The 23,449-nt window shown below is 34.4% G+C and overlaps 1 protein-coding gene across 1 annotated transcript; it reads left to right on the top strand.

Annotated features, from left to right (window-relative positions):
* The first annotated feature begins 20,628 nt into the window (after positions 1-20,628).
* LOC112016520 (protein FAR1-RELATED SEQUENCE 5-like) lies at positions 20,629-21,222 on the top strand. Its single transcript, XM_024049076.1, has one exon. It carries the CDS (start codon positions 20,629-20,631, stop codon positions 21,220-21,222), a length of 594 nt encoding a protein of 197 aa, XP_023904844.1.
* Positions 21,223-23,449: the final 2,227 nt, after the last annotated feature.

Genomic DNA, 23,449 nt, shown 5'->3' with positions numbered 1-23,449 from the left:
AGACTTTAAACATATGAGTTTGAGGCCAACTATGTTATATTAACTAGTTATTCTTCTCATTCTTGTTTAATGTGGAAATTCACTCACACACACGTGTATTCCTAAGACTTCCACCATTGACTTGACTCAATTGTCATACTTTGTAGTATGTATAAAACTGTCACAATAATGAATAGAGGAGTAATACTATTACTACATTTTCGCAAAGCGATGGTCCTCAATGAATAGCTTATTGTGGGCTTTGATCGTTGTAGTTTAACTTCATAGGCCAAAGGTTTGTATTGAAGAAGAGTGGATGAGTGATACTGATAAAAATCAAGGAGATTTGTGAGGTCCACCTGTGCTTGATTATATGTTCACATTTTATCAGTTTTCTTTGTGGGTTGGTGTTAGAGATTCTTAAGTTTAATTATTATGTGATCTGTAGTCTCTGATGTGTCGGAAATGAAAGAACTTGAATTTTGCTTACCCCTTTTTCTTCTTAATGTATGTGAGTGCTTAATCCAAGTCAAATTTTTTTTTTTTTTTTATAAGGATTAATCCAAGTCAAATTTCTGTATATGATTCTAGTTGAGTTGGGTTTTAGTTGTTTATTTATTTTTTGAAGAAACCCATTTGGATAAATCATTTGAAGTTTCAGAATTTTGGGTTTTTTTTTTCACTCCTTAGTTAAGTTTGATTTTAGTTTTCTGAAGGAACCCATGTGGAAAAATCAATTAAAGTTTCAGAATTTTGGGTTGTTTTTGTTTCCTGCTTAACCAAACAGAATGAATGGGTTATTTTCCCTGATTTGACATACTCTGACCGCATCTTGATTCTGTTTTCTGTGTTTTTTAAGTTCTTGGAGTAGATAAGATTGCTGTTTGGAAAAGGAATATCTGAGCAGGAAGCGATTTTGAAGCTGATCCATCGCCTGGATTGGCTGTATATTAAGTACTTAGAGAGAAGAGTCAGATCCAAGGCAATGGCTATGTCTTTCACTGGCACCCAACAAAAATGCAAGGTCTGTGAGAAGACAGTTTATCCAGTAGAGCAGCTATCTGCTGATGGTTTGTACCACAAGTCTTGCTTCAAGTGCTCCCACTGCAAAGGGACCCTAAAGGTATATCTATCATCCTTGAAGACTCAATTTTTAATTTTTGGCTGGTGTAGCTTCAAATGTAGTACGTAGGCAGATGGAATGCATTTAATTTGGTGTGCTTTAGTTATGATTTAGGCTGAAATTACATGTTGACTGTAGATACAATGTGCAATTATCAGTATATAGAAGTATTAATGTTATCAACTGCCGTGTATGAATCAACCTTGAGTGAATTTTATACCATTCATACAGCATTATAAGGTTTGATATGAAATCTAGTGAGATTGTTTGCATTAAGCCAGATTCTATTACTAAAGATAAGAAACTTCTGGCCTTTTGGATCGAGTTCTATGCAGGCTATTATCTGTGTATTTACATGTTTTCAGCTCAGTAACTATTCTTCAATGGAAGGTGTTCTGTACTGTAAGCCTCACTTTGAAGCAGCTCTTCAAGGAGACGGGTAGTTTTCAACAAGATTTTCAGTCACGTATGTCTTTTCTTTTTGCCAAGATGAAGTTTTATATTTGATCTGTCAACAGTTTATTTTCTGCCTATTTTAATTTTCCTGTAATTTTTCAATTTATTTTTATATAATTAATTCATTTAAATAATTTTTTATTATAAAATGCTCCAAAAGATGCCTTTGTCTTTCAAAAAAATAAAAAATAAATAAAAAAATAAAAAGAAACAGAACAAAACAAAAGATGCCTTTAAATTATGCTTAAGCGACAAGCATAACTTGTACAAAGAGTATATTATTATCAAATGTTGTCTGAAAATTTTGTCAAAAGATTCTAAAAAAGAAATGATATGTTTATAACATTTTTACAACAAATCGTAAATGACAAAATTGTGTTCATAATACTGGTGAATAAAAAAATAATTTTAGTATTGAGTTTGAATTAGAGCCCATAATAATTTACTACTTAAATTTTATTACGAAAGTGTTATAAATATACCACTTCTCATAAAAAAAAAAAAAAAAGAATATTTTCTATAAAAAAAATAATTACGGTTTATACCAAGTAAATACTAGATGGACCAAGTAAATACTAGATGCTCCAACACAATGGCTTTGAATTATAATTTTCTTTTCAGCCATTGACTTGACTCAATTTTACACCCTTTTTCAACCATTGAGTTGACGCAATTTTCCAACTTTGTATAAAACTGGTCATGGCCAATGAATAGAGGAGTATTACTATTACTACATTTTCAAAATGGGATGGTCCTCGGTGAACAGCTTACTGTAGGGTTTGATAGTTCTAGTTCAAATTCACAGGCGTAGAGGTTGCTTTGAAGAAGAGAGGATGGGTATTTTAAAAATCAAAGAGTTTGTGAGGTTCAATAAATATGTTGATAAAGATTATCTTCTACCTTCATGAGTTGATGACCATGAAGGCGAGTGTAGTGAGTGGGAGCGAGTCACCTGCAACTTCACCATGGGTCATGTGACTCAACTCTCTCTCCCAACATTAGGAATTAATATAAAATCTGGTTTCTAAACGCTTCTCTATTTGATACTTTTAAAGAGCTAAGAAGTCTTAATATATCCTCAAATTGGATTGGTGATTGGATTGTAATGGTGGTGTCTCCTATTTATTTGTTTCTTATTATATTTTCCAATGATTAAAGAAAAAACGGTTTTGATACTGAATTGGTGTTATATACTTATATTACCGTTTTCACTATCTATTGTGAGAGTTAAAAGTTTTTATTTTATCATATGAAATATACCCGCTTTAATATATATTTAAGTTTTTTCTTATTATTTAACCATTTTTAATTAATTAACTTGTGCATCATATAAGTGCATATAGGTCATAATATTTAGTAGTTTTTATCATTTTCTCCATAAAACAGTTGAATTTCGCTTACCTGTTAACTTCACATTTCTTCAAGCAAGGTGTTTTTTTTTTTTTTCATTTAATTTGAGAAAAAGCAGACACAATATACTAAAAATTGGTCTTTGAGTTCTCTCCAATTGACTCTATCAAAACTACTTATTGCACTATATTATTTCCCATGCTATAACCATATATCTCATTAGATGCACTACAAATGTTTAATTATCACCGTGTCTTCAAAAAAGAGAAAAAAATCCATCACTGTAACATAGTTTACTATAATTTTGTTTCTCATTTTCTTTTTTCTTCTTGAAATTCATGCATGTATACATACCATAGAATCTCTCTTCAAATATGAATTAAATGTTTCACGTATGTTATCAAAATAATAATAATAATAATAATAAATGTTTCAACTATTAATTTTTTTTTTCTTTGTGAAACTCTATTACTAAAAGTTTCCAATTAATTTGAAAAGCTATTTTGGATTCATTCAACTTAAAGTTATTGAAGAAATTCAATAGATGTTTCATTATTATTTTTGTAAAGCAATTTTTTTTAACATATTATAATTTTTAGTATTAATAAATATCTTGTGTTAGTTGTGGGCTGCTAAACATTATTCTTTTACAATGTGATTTACAGTAGTTTTTTTACTTTTTTTTTCATTGTCTATTATTTTGTGAATAATTTTAATGATATTGCCTTTATCTTTCTATAGTGTAAAAAAAGTACCCTTTTAATAATTAACTCATGCCTCTCACGGACATGTTACAAGTTACTTTTATATTTCATTCAACCTTTTTCTAGTTTCTTGTTGTTATTGTGAATATAAAATATAATTACTCTATTTCTTACAATCTCATTATAGGTTCTGAAAGTTTGTTGAGGTCGAACAAGTTGGAGAGGTTGGATCTTGGTGATAACTTGTTCAATCAAAGTATCATACAATCATTAAGGTTACTTAAATCACTCAAAACTATGAGTACTACTTTCAGTCAATTGGAAGGAACATTTCCTGTCAAAGGTATGCCTATTCTCCATAATAACTATAAAAATTCTCAAAAATTCCTAATTTTCACATCTATTTTTGTTTTTTTAGAACTTTTGATTTTCGAAGACTTGGAGATGTTGGACTTAGGAGGCAATCAGCTCAATGGCTCCCTAACACTTCAAGGTACAGAGACAAAGATGATTTTATTTTGATATTAAAGTAGTGGTCGAATTAAATCAATTGCTTTAAGATCAATATTTGCAGCAATTAATGAAGCATCTTCATCACCTCTGTATTTATCAAATGCTGTCTGAATACGAACTAAATGCTAAGAGTAAGAACTTTCTCTCTCTCCAAAAAAAAATATATATATATATACTAAGAGTAAATTGGCGTAAAATAATAAAATGCTCCAACAGGATGCCTTTGAATTATAATTTTATTTTTTACTATTTTTTTATACAAGATAGAAATTTTACTCTAACCTAATTTAATTGTATATGTATGTGAAGCTTTCTTTTGAAGACTTAAACCACAGCCCTTGCCTCCCACACCTCACAGACATTTATATTTGTAAAGTGACCATTGCGCTAAGGGTGCATGGTAGTTTTAATTTCTACCATTGACCTGATTAAAATCGTTTTTATTTTTTGGTACTATATATTATTTAATTGCGTACTATTGCATTTATATCATTTCTGTCAGTAACTGTTTCTTTAATTTCAACGAAGATGATCGTCAAAAAATTTTATAAAAATAAAAATAGTGAAGATGGTCTTTTACTTTGATTATTATTTATTCCCTGCAAAAGTGTGATTGAGAATTTTTTTTTTTTTGGAGAATCCAGCCGAAGCTTTATATTAATTTGACAGTAAACTTTTGTCAATTATTACAAGACTGTTAGCCTCACAGTGAATGTCTTTGATCCAAATCTGAGGATCAAAAGAATTCTTGGCTAATTTGGCAAGCTTATCTGCTACAGCATTACCGCTACATTTTACATGGGAAAAAGAAGCAAATAGCATATTTGAAGCTAAAACTTGGGTCTCATCAGTTATGTGACCAAAGGAAGCCATGCTTGACGAGGTAGCTGAGAGATGCTTATACACTACTTTGGAGTCTCCCTCAAAAATGACATCCTGGAGACCAATTTCGATCACAAAAGTGACTGATCTTCGCCAAGCCATAGCCTCTAAATCATCCACTGATGGAGGCAGAGGTACCCTTTCTAACAGTGCTGCAATCACCAAGCCTTCAATGTTTCAGATTACAACTCCCAGCCCTGCACAGTTTAAGCCGTGGAAGATTGCTCCATCACAGTTGGATTTAAGCTGGAGAGGTGGAGGTGAAAGCCAATGCGTTGGGTGAAATTCTGCAGGTGTGTGAAGTGGTGGAAGTGTGGCTACCTGAAACTCGCCGAGCCGCTCCAGAGCATCCTGGTGAATCTGCAATAATGGCAGCGATGGTCTGCCCACTCTAGCTGCGTTTCGATTAAACCAAATGCTCCATGCAATGTATGCCCCAGTTTCAGGAAGGTTTGACACTTTTGAGGAGCAAAATGCCGTGAAACAAGTCCCTAAAGTTTGCGAATCGTTCCAACAAAAAACCTCGGCATGCCACAATTTCCCACCAAATTTCCTTCAGTAGTTGGCAGCCCCATAAAGCATGCGCTGAGTCTTCAACCTCACTGCAACAAATGTTGTAAAATAGTATGTGCCAGTATCATTACTCATGTAAGATAATTAGAACTAAACTCTACTTTAACTTGTTCTCCAAAATAAACTCTATTCACATATACGCAGAGTCTTTTCTCATCCCACCATGCTGCCAATTCGCGAAAGCATCTCTGCTGTAGCTCTTTCCGAACTTTCTCTTACTCTGGAGCTCTCTTTTTCTTGAGCTCTCTCTTCCGGATCTTTCTCTTCTTCTCGAGCTTTCCCTGCCCAATAATTCTCAAGTTCTCTCTTCTGGAAACTCTCTCCTCTCTTCTCCTCGAACTTTATCTCAAATGACTTCTCTCGGAACTCTGCCAATTCGCGAAAGCATTTCCGAGATTTTTCTTTTGGATCTTCCTCTTTTTTCTTTCTCTTTAGGCACTTCCTCACGTATCCAGTCTTTCAAAGCCCCCCTTTTCCTCCATCCACCGCCACAAATAAAAACAAGAACAAAGCTCTACATTGGAATCTTTTTTTTTGGTAAAGTACATTGGAATCTATTTTACTATATTAGATATGTTGGAACATTGTAATTTGAGAAATTTATTGTACTACTGCCAAAGTTCACCCCCGTTGTACTTTGGTTTGTTTTATATCAATAAAGTTTTTCGTTACCTATAAAAAAAAAAAAGGTAAAATATCATTTTCGTCCCTAAACTATCACAAAAGTTCGTTTTTCGTCCCTAAATTTTCAAAAGTTCTATTTTCGTCCCTAAATTTTCAAAAGTTCTATTTTCGTCCCTAAACTATCACAAAAGTTCATTTTTCGTCCTTAAACTTTCAAAAGTTTTATTTTCGTCCCTAAATTTTCAAAAGTTCTGACGGAGTGCTGACGTGGCTTGACAGAGTGCTGATGTGGGAGGGACGAAAATCAATACGTTTAGAAAAGTTTAGGGACGAAAATAGAACTTTTGAAAGTTTAGGGACGAAAAACGAACTTTTGTGATAGTTTAGGGACGAAAATAGAACTTTTGAAAGTTTAGGGATGAAAAACGAACTTTTGTGATAGTTTAGGGACGAAAATGATATTTTACCCAAAAAAAAAAAAAAGGATGAATAATTAGGCATAATGGTAAAATCAAGAGCAACCAAAGATTACATTAGATTCCTGAAAACCAACAACAATCAGAGAGTAACAAAGAAGAGAATTAAGTAATTTACCAATGAAGAACGAAAACGTAGAAATTGAATTTGTTAGAGTTGGTTTCCATTATAAAATGCTCATAAGCCTTCACAAAGTATTTTGTGGGCTTATTTTCACTTAATTCTTCTTCTGCTTTTGCTGCTTCCAAGGTAATAAGATACTTGCTACGGAACGAACAGCGCCAACCACCCTCACTAGTTTGTGAGACAAACCAAACTACAAAACAAAATTTTAAAAATAAATAAAAAATAAAAATCAAACACATTTGGGCTGGTCTAAGGGTCATATCACACATTCAAACCAACCGATTTCATTCTTAGAAATCCTGATTTTTGGGCTGGGCTAAGGTCATATCAATTTTAATTTTTTTTTTTTTAATTTGAAAAGAATAGCTTGTTATGTTAAGTGTGTTGGTGTTAATAGGGCCTATTTATAGGCTTATTGGGCCTCCAAGTCCCAAGTGTAATGGCCCTCAAATTAATAAAATGTTGTTTAATTTCTTATGGTTAATGAGGCCTATGATTCTAAGTTGCGGGAGTTTCTATAATAACTGTTGCTGGTATTTAATCAAAAGGGCTGGAGTTTCATGTACTATTGGATTAGTGAAGAGTTTTAAAGTGAGTTCATGGGCCTAATATCAAGTCCAGTTCTCCATTTCTTTTTCTTTTTTGGGTAAACTACATTTAGTCATTGGCTTTTTAAATTTGTCAATTTAATTCTTTAACATTTTAGTATTATGTCAAAATGGACCGTGTTGTTAAGTAGTGAATAGAAAATATTAATTTAGCTAATTGCTAAAACAAAAAATTAGTAATTTTTATGACACTAAGGATGACACAAGGAAACACAAACTCGGCCATTACCACTCAGTTTGGTTGATAACTTGATATGCACACGCAGGTCACAAACAAAATGAAGGTTAATTCCATTTGGCCAAAATCGTCTGTGCTCATCCCCCATCATCGATGCTATTCCTGATCTGTAGGATCATCAGAATGGCACCACATAGTCTACCAATGAAAAAAAAAAAAAGGCAAAAATTTTGAAAAGCAGGAATAGTCATTGCCACCTGGACATTGCTTTCTTCCATTAGTATCTACTAGGCCTTCTCACCTGCACGAAGCCAAAATAGATTTATAATCTTAAGTGGCATAAAAATCAATTTTTTATTTTACATGTTAGCAATGTCAGTATTTTCCATTCATTACTTAACGACATGGATCATTTTGACACAATACTAAAATATTAAGAACTAAATTGACACATTTAAAAGGTTATGGATTAAATTGAAATATAATGTAAAGGTTAGGGAAAAAAAATTATTTATATTTAATTTTTTTAAAAATTGATAATTAGGGAAGGAGAATTTGAACAATTGAACGTCTTCTTAAAAAAAAAAAAAATCAAAAAGTGCCATTAAAAAGTGCTTGTTGAACTATAATGTTCTTGACATTTAAAAAAAGAAATTAAAAAACTAGATGCCCAAAAAGTGGCCTATGAGTTATCCCTAATTGATATGAATAACTTGTACAACTAAGTGTATTATCAAAAGTTGTGTGAAATGCGCGCGTGCGCGCGCACACACACACACAAAAAGTTACCAGAACATTCGGTCTAAAATGAAAGGGAAGTAATACTCGTGGGGCAGCCACCTTTACTCCCAAATCTTCATTCTCCATCCTTCCGCCGCCATTGACTTGACTCAATGTCACTTGGTTTTCTAGAATTTAATTCAATTTAGACAATGTAATTTAGACTTTTGGCTAATACTTAATTTTGCATAAGAATTAGCAATTAGTAGGTTGGATATTTACTTAAATCCACCAAAAATTGTTGCAAATCATTACTCAAACGCCACAACTCTTATTAGTCTATCTAAGTAATTATTCAATATTCACGAATTACAGAGATGTAATAGGGCACCGAGCGTATTATAGGTTGCTTTCGGGAAAAACTTGTTTTCTAATCACTGCCTCCAATAGGCAAAAAAGAGAGAAAAGTAAAGGAAAAAAAAGAGGCATAATTGCTAGAGGTGACTCACCTTTTCCACAATATAAGGTACTAAGAATATAAATGTGACACAGTAAATGGAAATTTTATAAATTAGTCTCTATTACTTATGAAATAACTAGCACTCTATACATGTGTGAGGTGCCTGTGAATAATTTTTATCATTGACATTTATTTGTTAAAAAAATTCACAACATTCATTTTCTTTTTCTGAAGCTTTATAAAGAATAATTTGATAACTTAGTTTACTCTCTCTCTCTCTTTTAATCTTAATTCTTGCAGAAGAAAATATTCACAACATTCATTTTATTTTTTATAATTCAATTGTTGAGTGAGAGTGTGTTTGAATACTAGACGCTTTCGTTAGAAACAACAGAAAGTGCTAATGGTACAAAATAGATCAAGTGGTTTTCTTCACTAGTTTTTTGGTAACTTATATCATTTTCCTCTTGGGAGTTATTACTGTTCTTTATATCAATCCTCATTGGCGATTGTGGTGCTTCAATTTGGCCAAGGATTTCATATATTCTAGTTATTTTTGTGTTGCCAATACCCTATGTAAGTTATTAGTCCGTATGCATAAATAGCTATGGTTGCTTTCTCAATATTTGGGAACTCTTAATTGTAGCGAACTTAATTTATATCTATAATGGATTGTGACTTCAAATTCTTAATAAGTTTTTTCTCCCTGCTTTCTTCTCATTGAAGTCTCATTTATTCACTATAAATTTATGAACATGGATTCTTGAATGATCACGTCAATGTAGAAATCTAAGACACTGAGTGAGTGACCCATATTAATATTAATTATTTAGGACGTATTTTGTAAGTTGAAGGAAATTAATAAAATGGATGTAGGCCCACTCTGTCTCTTTCATTGCAGAAATTAGGGTCCCTAATTTGATAGTATATTTCTATACGTTTCAATTTTCAAACAAGATCACTTTCACGTGTTATCGATTAAAGAATATATGTGATCCTTTTGGTTTTTTTCTTGAATATATATGAACTTAAACAATAAGCACAACAGTAGTAAATGCCTATACAATAAACGACGAGGGTGCCATGACTTGACTCAATTATCTTATCTACTGCCTTCACAGATTTACTGTCCTTAATTTCGTTCCCCCTTCCTTGAGAAAATAATACCTTGGGGAGTCTTCAACTAAATAATACATAAATATAATAATATATAAGAAAACCATCGAACCCAAAAGACTTAAACATATGAGTTTGAGGCCAACTATATTATATTAACTACTTACTCTTCACATTCTTGTTCAATGTGGAAATTCACTCACACATGTGTTCCCAAGACTTCCACCATTGACTTGACTCAAGTTGTTATGTTGAGTGGTGGTATTGGTGTTAATAGGGTCTATTCTATTTATAGGCTTATTGGGCCTCCCAAGTTCCAAGTGTAATGGCCCCAATTAATAAAATGTTGGTTCAGTTTCTTATGGTTAATAAGGCACATGATTCTAAGTTGGGGAGTTTCTAATAACTATTGCTGGTAATTAATCAAATGGGTTGGAGTTACATGTACTATTGGTTTAGATGAAGGGTTTCAAAGATAGTTCATGGGCCCAATATCTAGTCTATATAGTAGGTCAATGACGGATCATTTCTTTATTTCATACTATCTCCACTACATCTTCTCCTACCCATTTTTCATTCATTACACTCGCTCTCCTACCTACCTACTAATAACTTAAAATAATTTATAAATTAATAAGAACTCTTTCTCCTTGTCAATTCGTGATTCAATTTTTTTTATTAAAACACTAACTTCTCACTCTAAGACTCATTAGCCAAGAGAAATTTTCACTTCTTATCATTTATTTTTTCAATTTATTTTTTTATAATTAATACATTTGAATAATTTTTTAATTATAAAATTCTCCAAAAATGCCTTTGTCTTTCAAAAATAAAAAAAGAAATAGAACAAAACAAAAGATGCCTTTAAATTATGCTTAAGCGACAAGCATAAGTTGTACAAAGAGTGTATTATCAAATGCCCTCTAAATATAATCTTATTACAACCTAACAGGTAAAATACCACTTGAACTTGGATAGCTACAAGGAATTCATTCACTAAACTTGTCTCACAATCAGTTAACAGGTCCATTCCAAAGATATTGTCAAACTTGGCTGAATTAGAGAGCTTGGATCTTCTCACTATAGTTTGAGTGGAGAATTCCCTCCACAATTGCTTGAGCTTACCTTTCTGGTGGTGTTTAGTGTCGCTTATAGCAACTTATTAGGTAAGACCCCGGGTGTTAAAGCACAATTTGGAACTTTTGACGTAAGCAGCTATGAAAGAAATCCATTTCTTTGTGGACTCCCATTGGAGAAAAAATGCACCAGGAGAGATGATTCATCTCCAACACTAATGCAATCCTCAGATGTAAGTGATGAGAAATGGTACGAAGTAGATCAAACAATCTTCATCACTTGCTTTTCAATAACTTACATCATGCACTCCTAGGCATAAATGGTCATAGTATAATACTACAAAAGCATTTTAAATTACAACAATGTTTCTAAATAGAACGTTATATTTAAAGAAAATATGCATTTTCTTTTTAATTTTTGGAAAAAGTGCAAATTACATAGCTAAACTTTGGAGGTTTTTGAATTTTATACCCTGAAAATTTTAGAATTTAGATTTTATCCCCTAAAGTTATATTCTATTTGCATCAGTAGCTTATCCATCCATATTTTCACTTAAGTGACACATAAGCTAGCTTGTTATGAGTGTTTAATTCATCTAATAAAATAATGCCATGTTACATAATAGAAATGATGAAAAATTATTTTATTGGATAAACTAAATACGTGTAACAAGCTTATGTGGCACTTAACAAAAAAATATAGATGATACAACTACTGATGCAAACTAAATGTAACTTTAGAAGCTAAAATCCAAATTTTGAAACTCCAAGATGTAAAATTTAAAAAGCCCTAAACTTTAGAGGTGTAGTTAGCACTTTAGTCTCTCTCTCTCTCTCTTTTCTTTTTTCTTTTTTTCTTTTTTTTTTTTTTTTTTGAATCTTGATCATTGGGATTTTAAGAGTATGGTGACATACTGATGTTGGTGAAATTTGAGAACAACTAAATGATCAGATTGAGAGAACACAAAGATAATATATGTCCATCACGCGCCATCCCTAGATTTGAAATCTAAACGTCGGATTCAAAGAGTGCAATAAAAGGATAATTCTAGTAAATTATGGTCACAATCAATCGGATGGATTTAGAGAAAAGCGTGGTCTTTTGTTCAGGTCGGTAAAGTCTACGCACATTCTCCACTTTCCGCTGGCTTTCTTGACCATTACCACATTCACTAGCCAGTCAGGGTAATACACCTCTCTAATGAAGCTTGCCTCTTGTAGGTTATTGACTTCTTCCGCTATCGCTCGGTCTCGTTCTTGGGCAAAAACTCTCTTCTTCTGTCGGATGGGTGGACAGGATAGCGATACATTCAGCCTACGTACCATGACTAAAGGGTCAATTCTTGGCATATCCTTATGGTTGCAGGTGAACACGTCCTAATTTTCCTTAAGGAAAGTTACGAGTGCTAAGCGAACCGTCGGGCTGGCAAAAGTATCAAGCCTAGTGGTCCTGTTCGTCCTGGAGCTATCAAGGGGTATCTCCTAGAGCCTCTCTATGGGTTTTGCCCTCGTCCGCTATTCTTCTATGCTCATAGTTTGCAAATGGTCGTCCATTTCCAGCATCACAATATAGCATTTGTGCGTAACTATTTGGTCCCCTCACAATTCCCCTACTCCGTATTCAGTGGGGAATTTAATCATCAAGTGATAGGTCGAAACTATAGCCTTCTAGGAGTTAAGGGTAGGTCGCCCTATAATGGCATTATAAGCAGAGGAGCAATCGACCACAAGGAACGTAACATCCCTAGTGATTTGTTAAGGGTAATCTCCAATGGTGACTGGCAATGTTACCATGCCTAGTGGGTGCACCTTGGTTCCTTCAAACCTGACAAGTAGAGCATTGGCCGGGGCTAGTCACTCTCTGCTGATCTGCATCTGTTGGAATGCTGGGGAGTAGAGAATATCCGCAGAGCTCCCGTTATCGACTAAGACCCTGTACATGTTATAGTCTCCTACCTGGATGCTAACAACAAGTGCATCGCCATGCGAATGATGGAGACGTCAAGTATCTTCTTCCGAGAAGCCAATAAGGGGGTTGTCGACTCGCAGCATCTTCGGGATGACGCTTGTGAGCTGGACGTTCTAGACCATCCTAAGATAAGTCTTTCGAGCCCTTTTTGATAAGTCGTTGGTGGCTACGCCCCCTACAATCATCCTTAAGTCTCCTAAGGGCTGTCTCAGACGCTTGTTGTCTCGTCGGGGAGCTTGCTCTTGAGGGAGCGGATCTGTCCTTTCCATGCTAACAAACTTTTGCAACTTCCCTTGCCTAATAAGAGCTTCAATCTACTATTTCAAGTCATAGTAGTCAGCTGTGTCATGTTCGTGGTTGCGGTGGAAGCGACAATATTTGTCTCTGGACCGCTTGTTGGGATCTCCCTTTAGCTTTCTAGGGAAAGTCAATGCCCCCTCATCCTTGATTTGCATTAGGACTTAGTCGATTGGGGTGGTTAGTGGAGTGAAGCTTGTGAACCTCCTCGTAGGGGGCTTGGAACGCCTATCATCCCTTCGCTCTCTAGTTCTCGCCATCTTCCGCCCTCTTTCCTATCGGGTATCTTCCTGCCTTTCTCTCTTCTTGGGTTTTTCTTCGCAAGCTAGTAGAGCGTCTTCGGCATTCATGTACTTGGTGGCCCTGTAAAGCACGTCCGACATAGTTTTTGGGTCATTCTTATATAGTGAAAATAAGAACTTACCTTTTCTCAGTCCATTCGTAAATGCTGCCACGAGTATTTTGTCGTCGGCCTCGTCAATCGAGAGTGCTTCCTTATTAAAGGCGACTATATAAGATCTCAGCGTTTCATACTCTCGTTGCTTGATACTTATCAAGCATGCAGTAGACTTCTTATACCGGTGCCTTCCAATAAAGTGCGAAGTGAATTGGGTGTTCAACTCTTTGAAGGTGCTAATGGAGTTGGGTGTCAGCCGATTGAACCAAATTCTCGCAGGGCCCTTCAGCATTGTAGGAAAGGCCCGACACATGATCTCGTCCGCTACTCCTTGAAGATGCATCAAGGTCTTGAAGGTTTCTAAGTGATCAAGTGGGTCCTTAGCTCCATCATAGCTCTCAATCTATGGCATGCGAAACTTATCAAGCATGCAGTAGACTTCTTATACCGGTGCCTTCCAATAAAGTACGAAGTGAATTGGGTGTTTAGCTTTTTGAAAGTGCTGATGGAGTTGGGTGTCAGCCGACTGAACCAAATTCTCGCAGGGCCCTTCAGCGTTGTAGGAAAGGCCCTACACATGATCTCGTCCACTACTCCTTGAAGATGCATCAAGGTCTTAAAGGTTTCTAAGTGATCAAGCGGGTCCTTATCTCCATCGTAGCTCTCAATCTGTGGCATGTGAAACTTATCAAGCATGCAGTAGACTTCTTATATCGGTGCCTTCCAATAAAGTGCGAAGTGAATTGGGTGTTCAGCTCTTTGAAGGTGCTGATGGAGTTGGGTGTCAGCCGACTGAACCAAATTCTCGCTGGGCCCTTCAGCGTTGTAGGAAAGGCCCGACACATGATCTCATCCGCTACTCCTTGAAGATGCATCAAGGTCTTGAAGGTTTCTAAGTGATCAAGCGGGTCCTTAGCTCCATCATATCTCTCAATCTATGGCATGCGAAACTTCTATGGCGGGGGAAGGAGTTGATAGAGGTAGTGAATGGCGAATCGGTTCGGTGGACCAAATCGTCAAGGTTGCTAGACACCCGTCCTTTAAGGGCGTTCATCATAAGATCCATCCTTTCTTTCATTAATTGCATCTCCATGACCATGTAAGGGGGGGCCATATCAAAACCGAAGGGACGGCTGGTTTCCTGTCGTTCTTGTTGGTTCAAAGCATTGCTGCCTTCGGGTCCCTCCTAGTTCCTTCTTTCAGCACTAGTCCCTTGTTGGTCATCTCCCTGGTTGTTCGATGTTGCATTCTTCTGGCGCAGCTGCTCTTCCAGGTCATGGTTTTGTTTGGTGAGACGTTCCACAGCAACGACGAGAGTTTGAACTTATCTCTCAAGGGTGGTCGTGGGTGGTTCCTCTTCTCGAACGTCGTTTGTGGTTGCCATCAAGTGAGTGAGCACCATGCAACTCTTTTGTTTGGGAAACTATAGTATGGCTTGTAGATCGCAACAAAATATGTTTCCCACAAACGGCGCCAACTAGTGATGCTAAAAATATCACCAGTGAGCTACACAATACTTGCACACTTAAAATGTCACCTGCAAAACAAAAAAAGAGAAGACCTAATAGAGAGCACCGGTGTGGTGTCGGCCAAATACTCTCTGAATGTCAAGTTAGAACTTCTTACAACTCTAGAGTGCTAGAAAGTGGTTAATTATGAGTACCTTGATTTGTGAGGATATTGGGGCTTTTATAGTAGTAGAGGGTTGATCATCTTTTCCTTGAACTAGAAGTCTTTTCCTTATAGGAAACCTTATGAGCGTATATTACGGAATCCTTTCCTTGTAGGAGACCAACATCAAGTGTGAGATACAAGTCATTTCCTTATATACTCATGCATGGTAGCCAAGCCAAGATTTCATTAGAATCGTCAGCTTATCTTATTCCCTTCAGCCATATCGGCGTCAGCTTTTTGATGGCGTCAGCCCCTTGGGTGTGCTTCGCGGACCCCTATCAAATCTCTGCCCCCCAGCTTTAGGGTCTTCAGCTTTTCCCCATAACTTATCCCGTCAACTTAAACTGTAGACTCCATTCCACGAGCAAAGCCAACGGGCTAAATCTGGAGCGCCTTGTATGCTATAATTTTACTTATCACTTACCATATGTTTTTGGCCACATATCTGTGACGAAACATAAGGTCATCACTAAAGATGATTATTAGCGACGTAAATGTCGTCGCAAAAAAATTTATTGTCATTGCTAAAAGTTTCTCTCCATTTTTCAAAAGTAAATAAAATTCCCTCCATGGCATTAGCGACTACCTTAGTGTTGTCACTACAATACACTTATTAGCGATGGCCATTTATTATCGTCGCTAATGTATGCCTAATAGTGACGACTTTTTGGTCGTCGCTAAAATATTGGTCACAAAAGACCAAAATTCTTGTAGCATAGGATCTTTAGTATCATCATAGGATCAGAATCCTATAAAATCCAAAGATCTAGAAAGGCATCCCAGTCAAATTTCACTTTAGTAGAAATCCTAGTAAGAATCAGGACATTTTAAGGATTTATAATTTTAGGATCTTAAGATTCTAAGATCCGGATCGGGATACAAAAAACCATGGTTAGGACAACTAGTTCTTAGCTTCTTCCTTCTTAAACCATCATTGTTTGAAATATATATAGAAATGATCGGTTGTTAATTAGATCTTACCTTCGCCATTATCATTGGCCCGTAAGACAATGAACACATACTTGATGAGAGGGATTTAGGTGAGTTTATAGTAAATCATGGAAAGTACTCCCAGGATGTCGTCGTTCTGCTTAATACCATCAGTGAATGTGCTCGCATACACATATAGTGGGGATGTGCCAATGTCTCCATACGCCACTCCAATACTTTGGAATGCTAGGTTCAATATCACCGGCCACTTAAGATCCTAACAAAACCAAAATCTAAAATTTCAAGTTATAATCATGCAATAAACGTTGTTGATTGTGCAAACAAAATTAAGTTAGCAGTGTCTCCATAAGTATATATATATGAATTATGTGTAAATTCCTGTGGGAAAGTCCTTGGAGTTATGGCCATTATGGTAATCAGAAATGTCGTCAGATTCTTCCATGTCCGACTCATATACACGGAGCTTCTGGCTTGAATCCTTCTTCTCTTTGAGCTCTTTAATAACTTCCTGCTGCCTTACTTTATTAATAACGTCTTCTTCTTCTTCGTTCCCAGACATTTCTACAGTCCCAGATCTTCTGATGATATGCACAGTACACTTTCTCTTCCTCTGGCCTTAATTTCAGAGAGGGATGTTATATTCAAGGGAAAATGGGAGAGTTCACACTTCTATTGTCAGTGGCAACTCTAAGATTTTTTTCTAGAGGGGTCAATAGTGGTGGAGTTAAAAATTTATCATGGGGCAAGTAAAAGAATAAAATAAATAAATTTTTATATATGTGCAACTTCCATATTATATACATTATACAATAATCTAAAATAGTATTCTAAATATAATTTAATATAAACATCAGTAAGAAAATAACCATTAAATACATAAAAAATATATATATAATTAAATAACTAATAATACATGTGGTCAGTCTCTTGGAGTCAGACTAACAATAAATGCGAAAATAAGAAGAAGAAAAAAGTAATTGATATAAGTTTTAACTTTTAAAGTATATGACTTTTTAACCATACACGTGGTCAGTCTCTTGAAATTGGAGCAAGCACTAAAATACTTTTTGGATTTGGAAATCTATAGAGCATTTATCAAGCTACTTGATCAAATAAAGAGAAAAACTAAGAAAATATAGAAAGGAAAAAGAAAGATAGAGAGAATGAGGAAAAAATCACAAAAATAAATACAAATCTGTTGGTTGTAATAGTGGTGTACTTTTTTGTTGATGAAAAAGAAAAGTGCAACAACTTTATTCTACTATCGATGGAAAAGTAAGCCAAAGTCTTGGAAATTTTTATTTTTTTATTTTTTTAACGAATGAGCAAAAATTTGAAACATTTTTTTTTTCTTATAAATTAAATATTTTAGGAGTAGTGCTATTGACACAACACTTTCATAACAAAACCAAAGTGGCAAGTTGTTAAAGGTAGGAAAAAAGTGATGTTAGTTGTGAATCTTGATAAAAACTAGTTACAGCTTGCCACTTAACTTTTATTATTAAATTATTGTGAAAATATTGTGAATGTCGCATTAAAATGATCATATTCAAACTTATATCAGCTGAGTTTAAACAAAATTTAGGGTTAGGGGTTCAAAATTTTATTTTAAGGGCTAAAAAAAATTTATTAAAAACTAAAAAATATATATATATATATATATATAGTTATGGCTAGGTCAGGGGGTTCATTTGAACCCCCTGGCCTTAAGGTAAAGCCGCCCTTGTCTATGGTCTGTTCATATCACGAAAAAGGTGATCAAAAAGTTATCCTCAATCCTGATACTTGGGTGCCTCCTTTGAAGGACACTTATTTCAAGTGAAAATGTAAAAAGTCAACTTCATCACCGCGTTGATTTTTTTTTTTTTTTTTTTTTTTTCCATGGACCAGGCGTCGTAGATGACCTCATTTGAAATTTTAAAGTGTGTAAGTTGCACTAGCCAAATACTAGGTGCTGTTTTTCTAGACTCTCCAATTTTAGTTACCCCTTAATTAATTTTAAGAAATGCTACTTGTACAACATTTTAATAAAACTTAAAAAAAAAAATTAATAGTAAATTGTTATTGATTTTAATTTGAAACTACTATTGAAATTACTTTTTTACCCATTAGTAATATAACCAATAACACCCTATCACTTAGAATTTATTGTAAAAGTATTATAAAAATAATATTTATCATTAATTTTAGACTGAACACAATTAAAGCAGAATTTACGTAATTAGCCAATTAATTAACCAAAGCATCCAACAATTGCATGGATAAACATAATTGAACAATGCAATATGTAAAAAATAGTAAGTAAAGAGGGTGCAAACCAAAGATAACACCAAATGTGTTATCAAAGAGGAAAACTAGAGAATCTGGAGGAAAACCTCTTCGCAACTAGACAAATCGGAAATGATACATTAGTGAATGAGTTGAAGTACAAGAATACACAAAGATCTCCAAACCTAAGCTACTCAATGTACTTGAGCCCTTTAAATTCTAACTACCAACGGCCTTCACGAGTTTTGTCTTTGCTAGCTTTCTAGATCCTACAACATCACCCAATTGCACCACCAAGCCTCCATGGTTGAAAATGTGGTCAAACTTTAATGCTTCCCAAATGTCCAAACAAAAATCAATACTCAATATGGTGAAGAAGGTGAAGGATAGAATCTCCTCTCATTCGTATGGAAATTGTGAGAGGGAAGAGTTGTAGAGAAACTAAGGCATTTGACTTTTTAATGAAAGGCACAATTCTCACACTCTCAAGGTGTGTTTTTCTGATTTATAAAACCCTATATCTCTAGGTTAAAATCTATGGGAAAGAGATGTATAGTAGAGAAAAAATAAAGCACAGCTAAACATCTAGGGGATGAGATGTCTAGGGGCCCTCGTAAGTCACTCGCAAGTAGGCCCACTCTCAACTTCTCCAGCTCTAACCGACTTTCAAAATTCCTCACACTCTCCCCACATGCAAACCTGCAAGTGCTGCTAGTCATGAACCACTCATTAGTCAATCTTGAATTCCACTGATCTTGCAATTCTTCATCAAAATCCCTAAACCAACCCAAGTACATTAAACCCACAAATATATATATATATATATATATATAGAGAGAGAGAGAGAGAGAGAGAGAGAGAGAGAGAGAGAGAGAGAGAGAGAGAGAGAGAGAGAGAGAGAGAGAGAGAGGTTCAAAAGAGTTACACATTTTTTAAACAATTGGATTTAAGTAGATCAACGGTTAAAAAAATACCCTCATTATTACAAATATTTTTAATAGAATCTCATTAATTACCATCATTTATTACATGCTAAACCTATCTCTAAACCCAAAAAAAAATACACGTCTGACTCTCTCTCTCTCTCTCTCTCTTCGTTAGTCTCTCTCTCCATTAGTCTCTCTCTATTTTCTAAACTTGCGTTTCTCTCTCTCGATCTCCTCCTCCATTGCTACTCCACCATTGTTCCACCTCCACAGGTTGCCGGCAGCAAAAAAAATAACCAAGCTGAATTGTTTCTATTTATGAGTACTCTGTTTCTATTTTTCCTTTCTTTTTTGTTGTGAGTGCTCTGTTTTTTTTTTTTTTTCTTTTCTGGTCTGGCTCTATGTGCTCTATGTGAATGTGTTTAGAAGTTCTGACTCTATGTGTTCTATGTGAAGCCGAACTGAATGGTCTTGAATGTGTTCTATGTGAAGCCAAACTGTTGTGAGTGTTTTTTTTTTCCCCCTTTCTTTTCTGTTGGGAGTGATCTGTTTCTGTTTCTTTTCTGGTTTGTGAGTGCTCTGTTTCATTTGCAGGCAACCTTTTGTCGATGCTGTTGTAACCAAGTGCGAGCACTATTTCTCTGAGTATTGCGCGTTAAAGGTGTACCTTTTATTTCTGTGAGTAAGCACTACTTCAGTCAACTGTTTGTGGATTTTTAGGATGAAATTTTTTTTACATTCATTTATAGAAGAAAATCAGATCACACATTTAAAAAATTAACCCTTTTCAATTTTAAAAAAGAAGCTGGCAACTGAGTTATAGAAAATCAGATCACACATTCATTTATAGAAGTAATTCTTATGGGACAAGCTAGAATTCTTATAGCCGTGCTAAGTTAGTAAATCCTACTTTCTGAATTAACTTAATCCCCTCACCCCTCCTTTTTCCCTAATATTTTCTATTTATCCAAATACTTTAGATACTATTGATGAGATGTTCTTGGGTATTGGTGAATAGGACATTATGTTTGAAGTCTTATTTATTAGAGAATTGAGTTATGCTTGTTTTTTTTTTTTTTTTCTTTGTTGTTTCAATTTGGAGCCTAATATTGGTAAAATGTTTGCATATTTTTTATTTGTGTTCATTATTTGTATTGGTTCTTATAGTTACTAAATCGCAAATGGAACGTGAAGAGTTATATGATGCCCCAAACAATTTAGGACCATCAGAGCAAGAGTTACCGCTTGAAGATATTGGTGATTGTGAGTTGAAATCCAAGCCATATGTCGGAATGCAATTTGACTCCCTTGATGATGTTGAAACTTTTTACAAAGAATTTGCCAAAAAAGAAGGTTTTGGAATCCATACGCGTACGAGTAAAAAAGCACCCAAAAGTGATAATGTAACAAGTCGTATTTATGTATGTTGTAGTGAAGGGCAGCGCAAAACAAAAAATGCATTAGACAGTGGTTTGAGTAGAGATGATGAAAACAAGGCCCGTAGAAGTTGCTCAAGTCTTAGAACTGGATGTGAAGCAATGCTTAGGATTATGAAGAATAAGAAGTTACAGAAATGGGTTGTGAAGGGATTTGACAACAACCACAATCATGGTATTATTAGTCCAAAAAGTGTGTCATACCTCCGATGCCACAAAAAAATGTCTACTGCTGCTAAGAGTCTAGTTGAAAATTTTGGTGAAGAAGGTCTTCCAACAAGAAAAGTTGCCATGATGTTCAATGTAGGTGGCCAGACATTTACAAGTAGAGATTGCTAGAATCACTTGAGAGATGTTAGAGGAAAAAATCTAGATGTTGGAGATGCCTTAGCTATCCTTAATTATTGCCAAAAACAACAAGCACAAGACTTCAATTTCTTTTATGCAATTCAATGTGATGATGTTGGCCATATGGATAATTTTTTTGGGTGGATGCGCGATCAAGAATGGCTTATCAATACTTTGGGGATGTAGTGACATTTGACACAACTTACAAAACAAACAAGTATGATATGCTATTTGCTCCTTTTACGAGCTTAAACCATCATTGTCAATCAATTTTATTTGGTTGTGCATTGTTGCAAGATGAGACAGAACAAACTTGTGTGTGGCTGTTTGAAACTTGGCTTCAAGCAATGTGGGGGAAGGAACCAAAATCTATTATTACTGATCAAGATTTAGCCTCCATCATGGGAAGGAGCCTACAAGCTTGGCTCTTACAAGTTTTAGGGTTCATTTGAGGGAGATTTCATTTTCAAAAAAGTTTCAAACCATCTCTTTGTTAATTATGCTCTTGCTTAAATTGCCTTCATATTCATATCTTTTTTTTTAATTATGTTCCTGCTTATAAATTGCCTTTATTTTCAAGTCCTTTAAATTATGTTATTGTTTATAAATTGTCTTTATTTTCAAGTCTTTTAAATTATGTTATTGTTTATAAATTGCCTTTATTTTCAAGTCTTTGAAATTATGTTCTTGCTTATAAATTGCAAATTTCCTTTATTTTCAAGTCTTTTAAATTATGTTCTTGCTTATAAATTGCATTTATTTTCAAGTTTTTAAATTATGTTCTTGCCCATAAATTGTTGTTACATTTTAAGTCCTTTAAATTATGTTATTCATTGCTTTTAATTCATTTATGATACCTTTAAGTTCTCTTTATTTTCCTTATTATCATTCTCATGGGTACTAGCTCTCTAGCTAGCACCATGACCCCAGATTACCAAATAATGAGAAGTTTGGGTAAACAATCCTCTAAAAATTTGTTTTCCAAAAGATTAAAAAATGGGCACCAATGGCCATCCACTTTTTCTGAAATTGATCTTTTCAAGGAATAAAATGCGACTTTCTTTTGAGTTCCTTTTTAGCAAAATACCTTCCAAAGGGGTATGTTTTTAAAAAACCCGTTCAATGCCCATTTCAAAATCCTTTTCCAAAAAAAGAGGTTAAGTTTGATTCTTTATTTTTACACAAAAATGAATAAAAACCATGGAACCCTTTCTTCTTAAAAACCGTTCTTTTTAAAAAATAATTTTGACCTAAGTTTTAGGTTTTTTCTTTCAAAAAGACGTGGAAATTCTTTTTCCGTAAAATAAGATGATTTTAATTTTAAACCTTTTATTCTTTCAAAATTATTTTTTCAACTAAGCTCTTTTTTAGTTTTTTATTTTTTATTTTTTATTTTACCTTAAAAGATGAACAAAAACTATGGTTTTCACCAAAACCATGGAACCCCCTTTTTCTTAAAAACCTTTCTTCTTCTTTTAGGCCTTGTTTGGGAGAAGGGAATGGAATGGAAAGGAATGAAATGAATCATTTTAAAATATTCTTCCATTCCCTTGTTTGGGAGTTTTAATGGGAGGGAATGGAATGAGTAGGAGGGAACACTCATTCTTCTCTATTCCCTTAAAACCTCAAATTTTCATTTCCCCCAAAATTGGGAGGAATGGGAGGGAATAGAATTAGATTTAATGATTTTTTTAAACTAAAACTCTCAAAATACTCCTATATATTCAACTCTTTATTTTAAAATAGGGGGCTATTAGTAATATTTTCATAAAATGATTCCATTACATTCTCTCCATGTTACTCCCAAACAAGATTACTGACATTCCATTCATTTTCATTCCTTTATTTTGAAACATCCAATCAAGGTTACTTAATTCCATTTCATTCCATTCTTTTCCATTCCTTTCCCTTACTTAAATACATTCAATTCAATTCCATTCCATTCTCTTATAAACTCCCAAACAGAGCCGTAATGTTTTTAAATCCAAATCTAAATTTTAGGTTTTTTCTTCCCAAAAATTTTGGAAACCCCTTTTCTTTCCCTAAAAAACAAGTTTTTAAAAAGATTTTGAGTCTTAAAGTTTTGTTCATAAAAGTTCTTTTTACTTTCCCAAAATCCATTTTTCTTAAAATTAGCACATTTTTATGTTTTCAATTTTCTCATAAAAAATATAAATAAATAAATAAACCCTTTTTTCATGTAAAACCAAGAGAATCT

This window comes from Quercus suber, unplaced genomic scaffold (genome assembly GCF_002906115.3).
Source record: "Quercus suber isolate HL8 unplaced genomic scaffold, Cork oak 2.0 scaffold_169, whole genome shotgun sequence".
Taxonomy (NCBI): domain Eukaryota; kingdom Viridiplantae; phylum Streptophyta; class Magnoliopsida; order Fagales; family Fagaceae; genus Quercus; species Quercus suber.
This window is presented reverse-complemented; position numbering and strand designations above follow the sequence as displayed.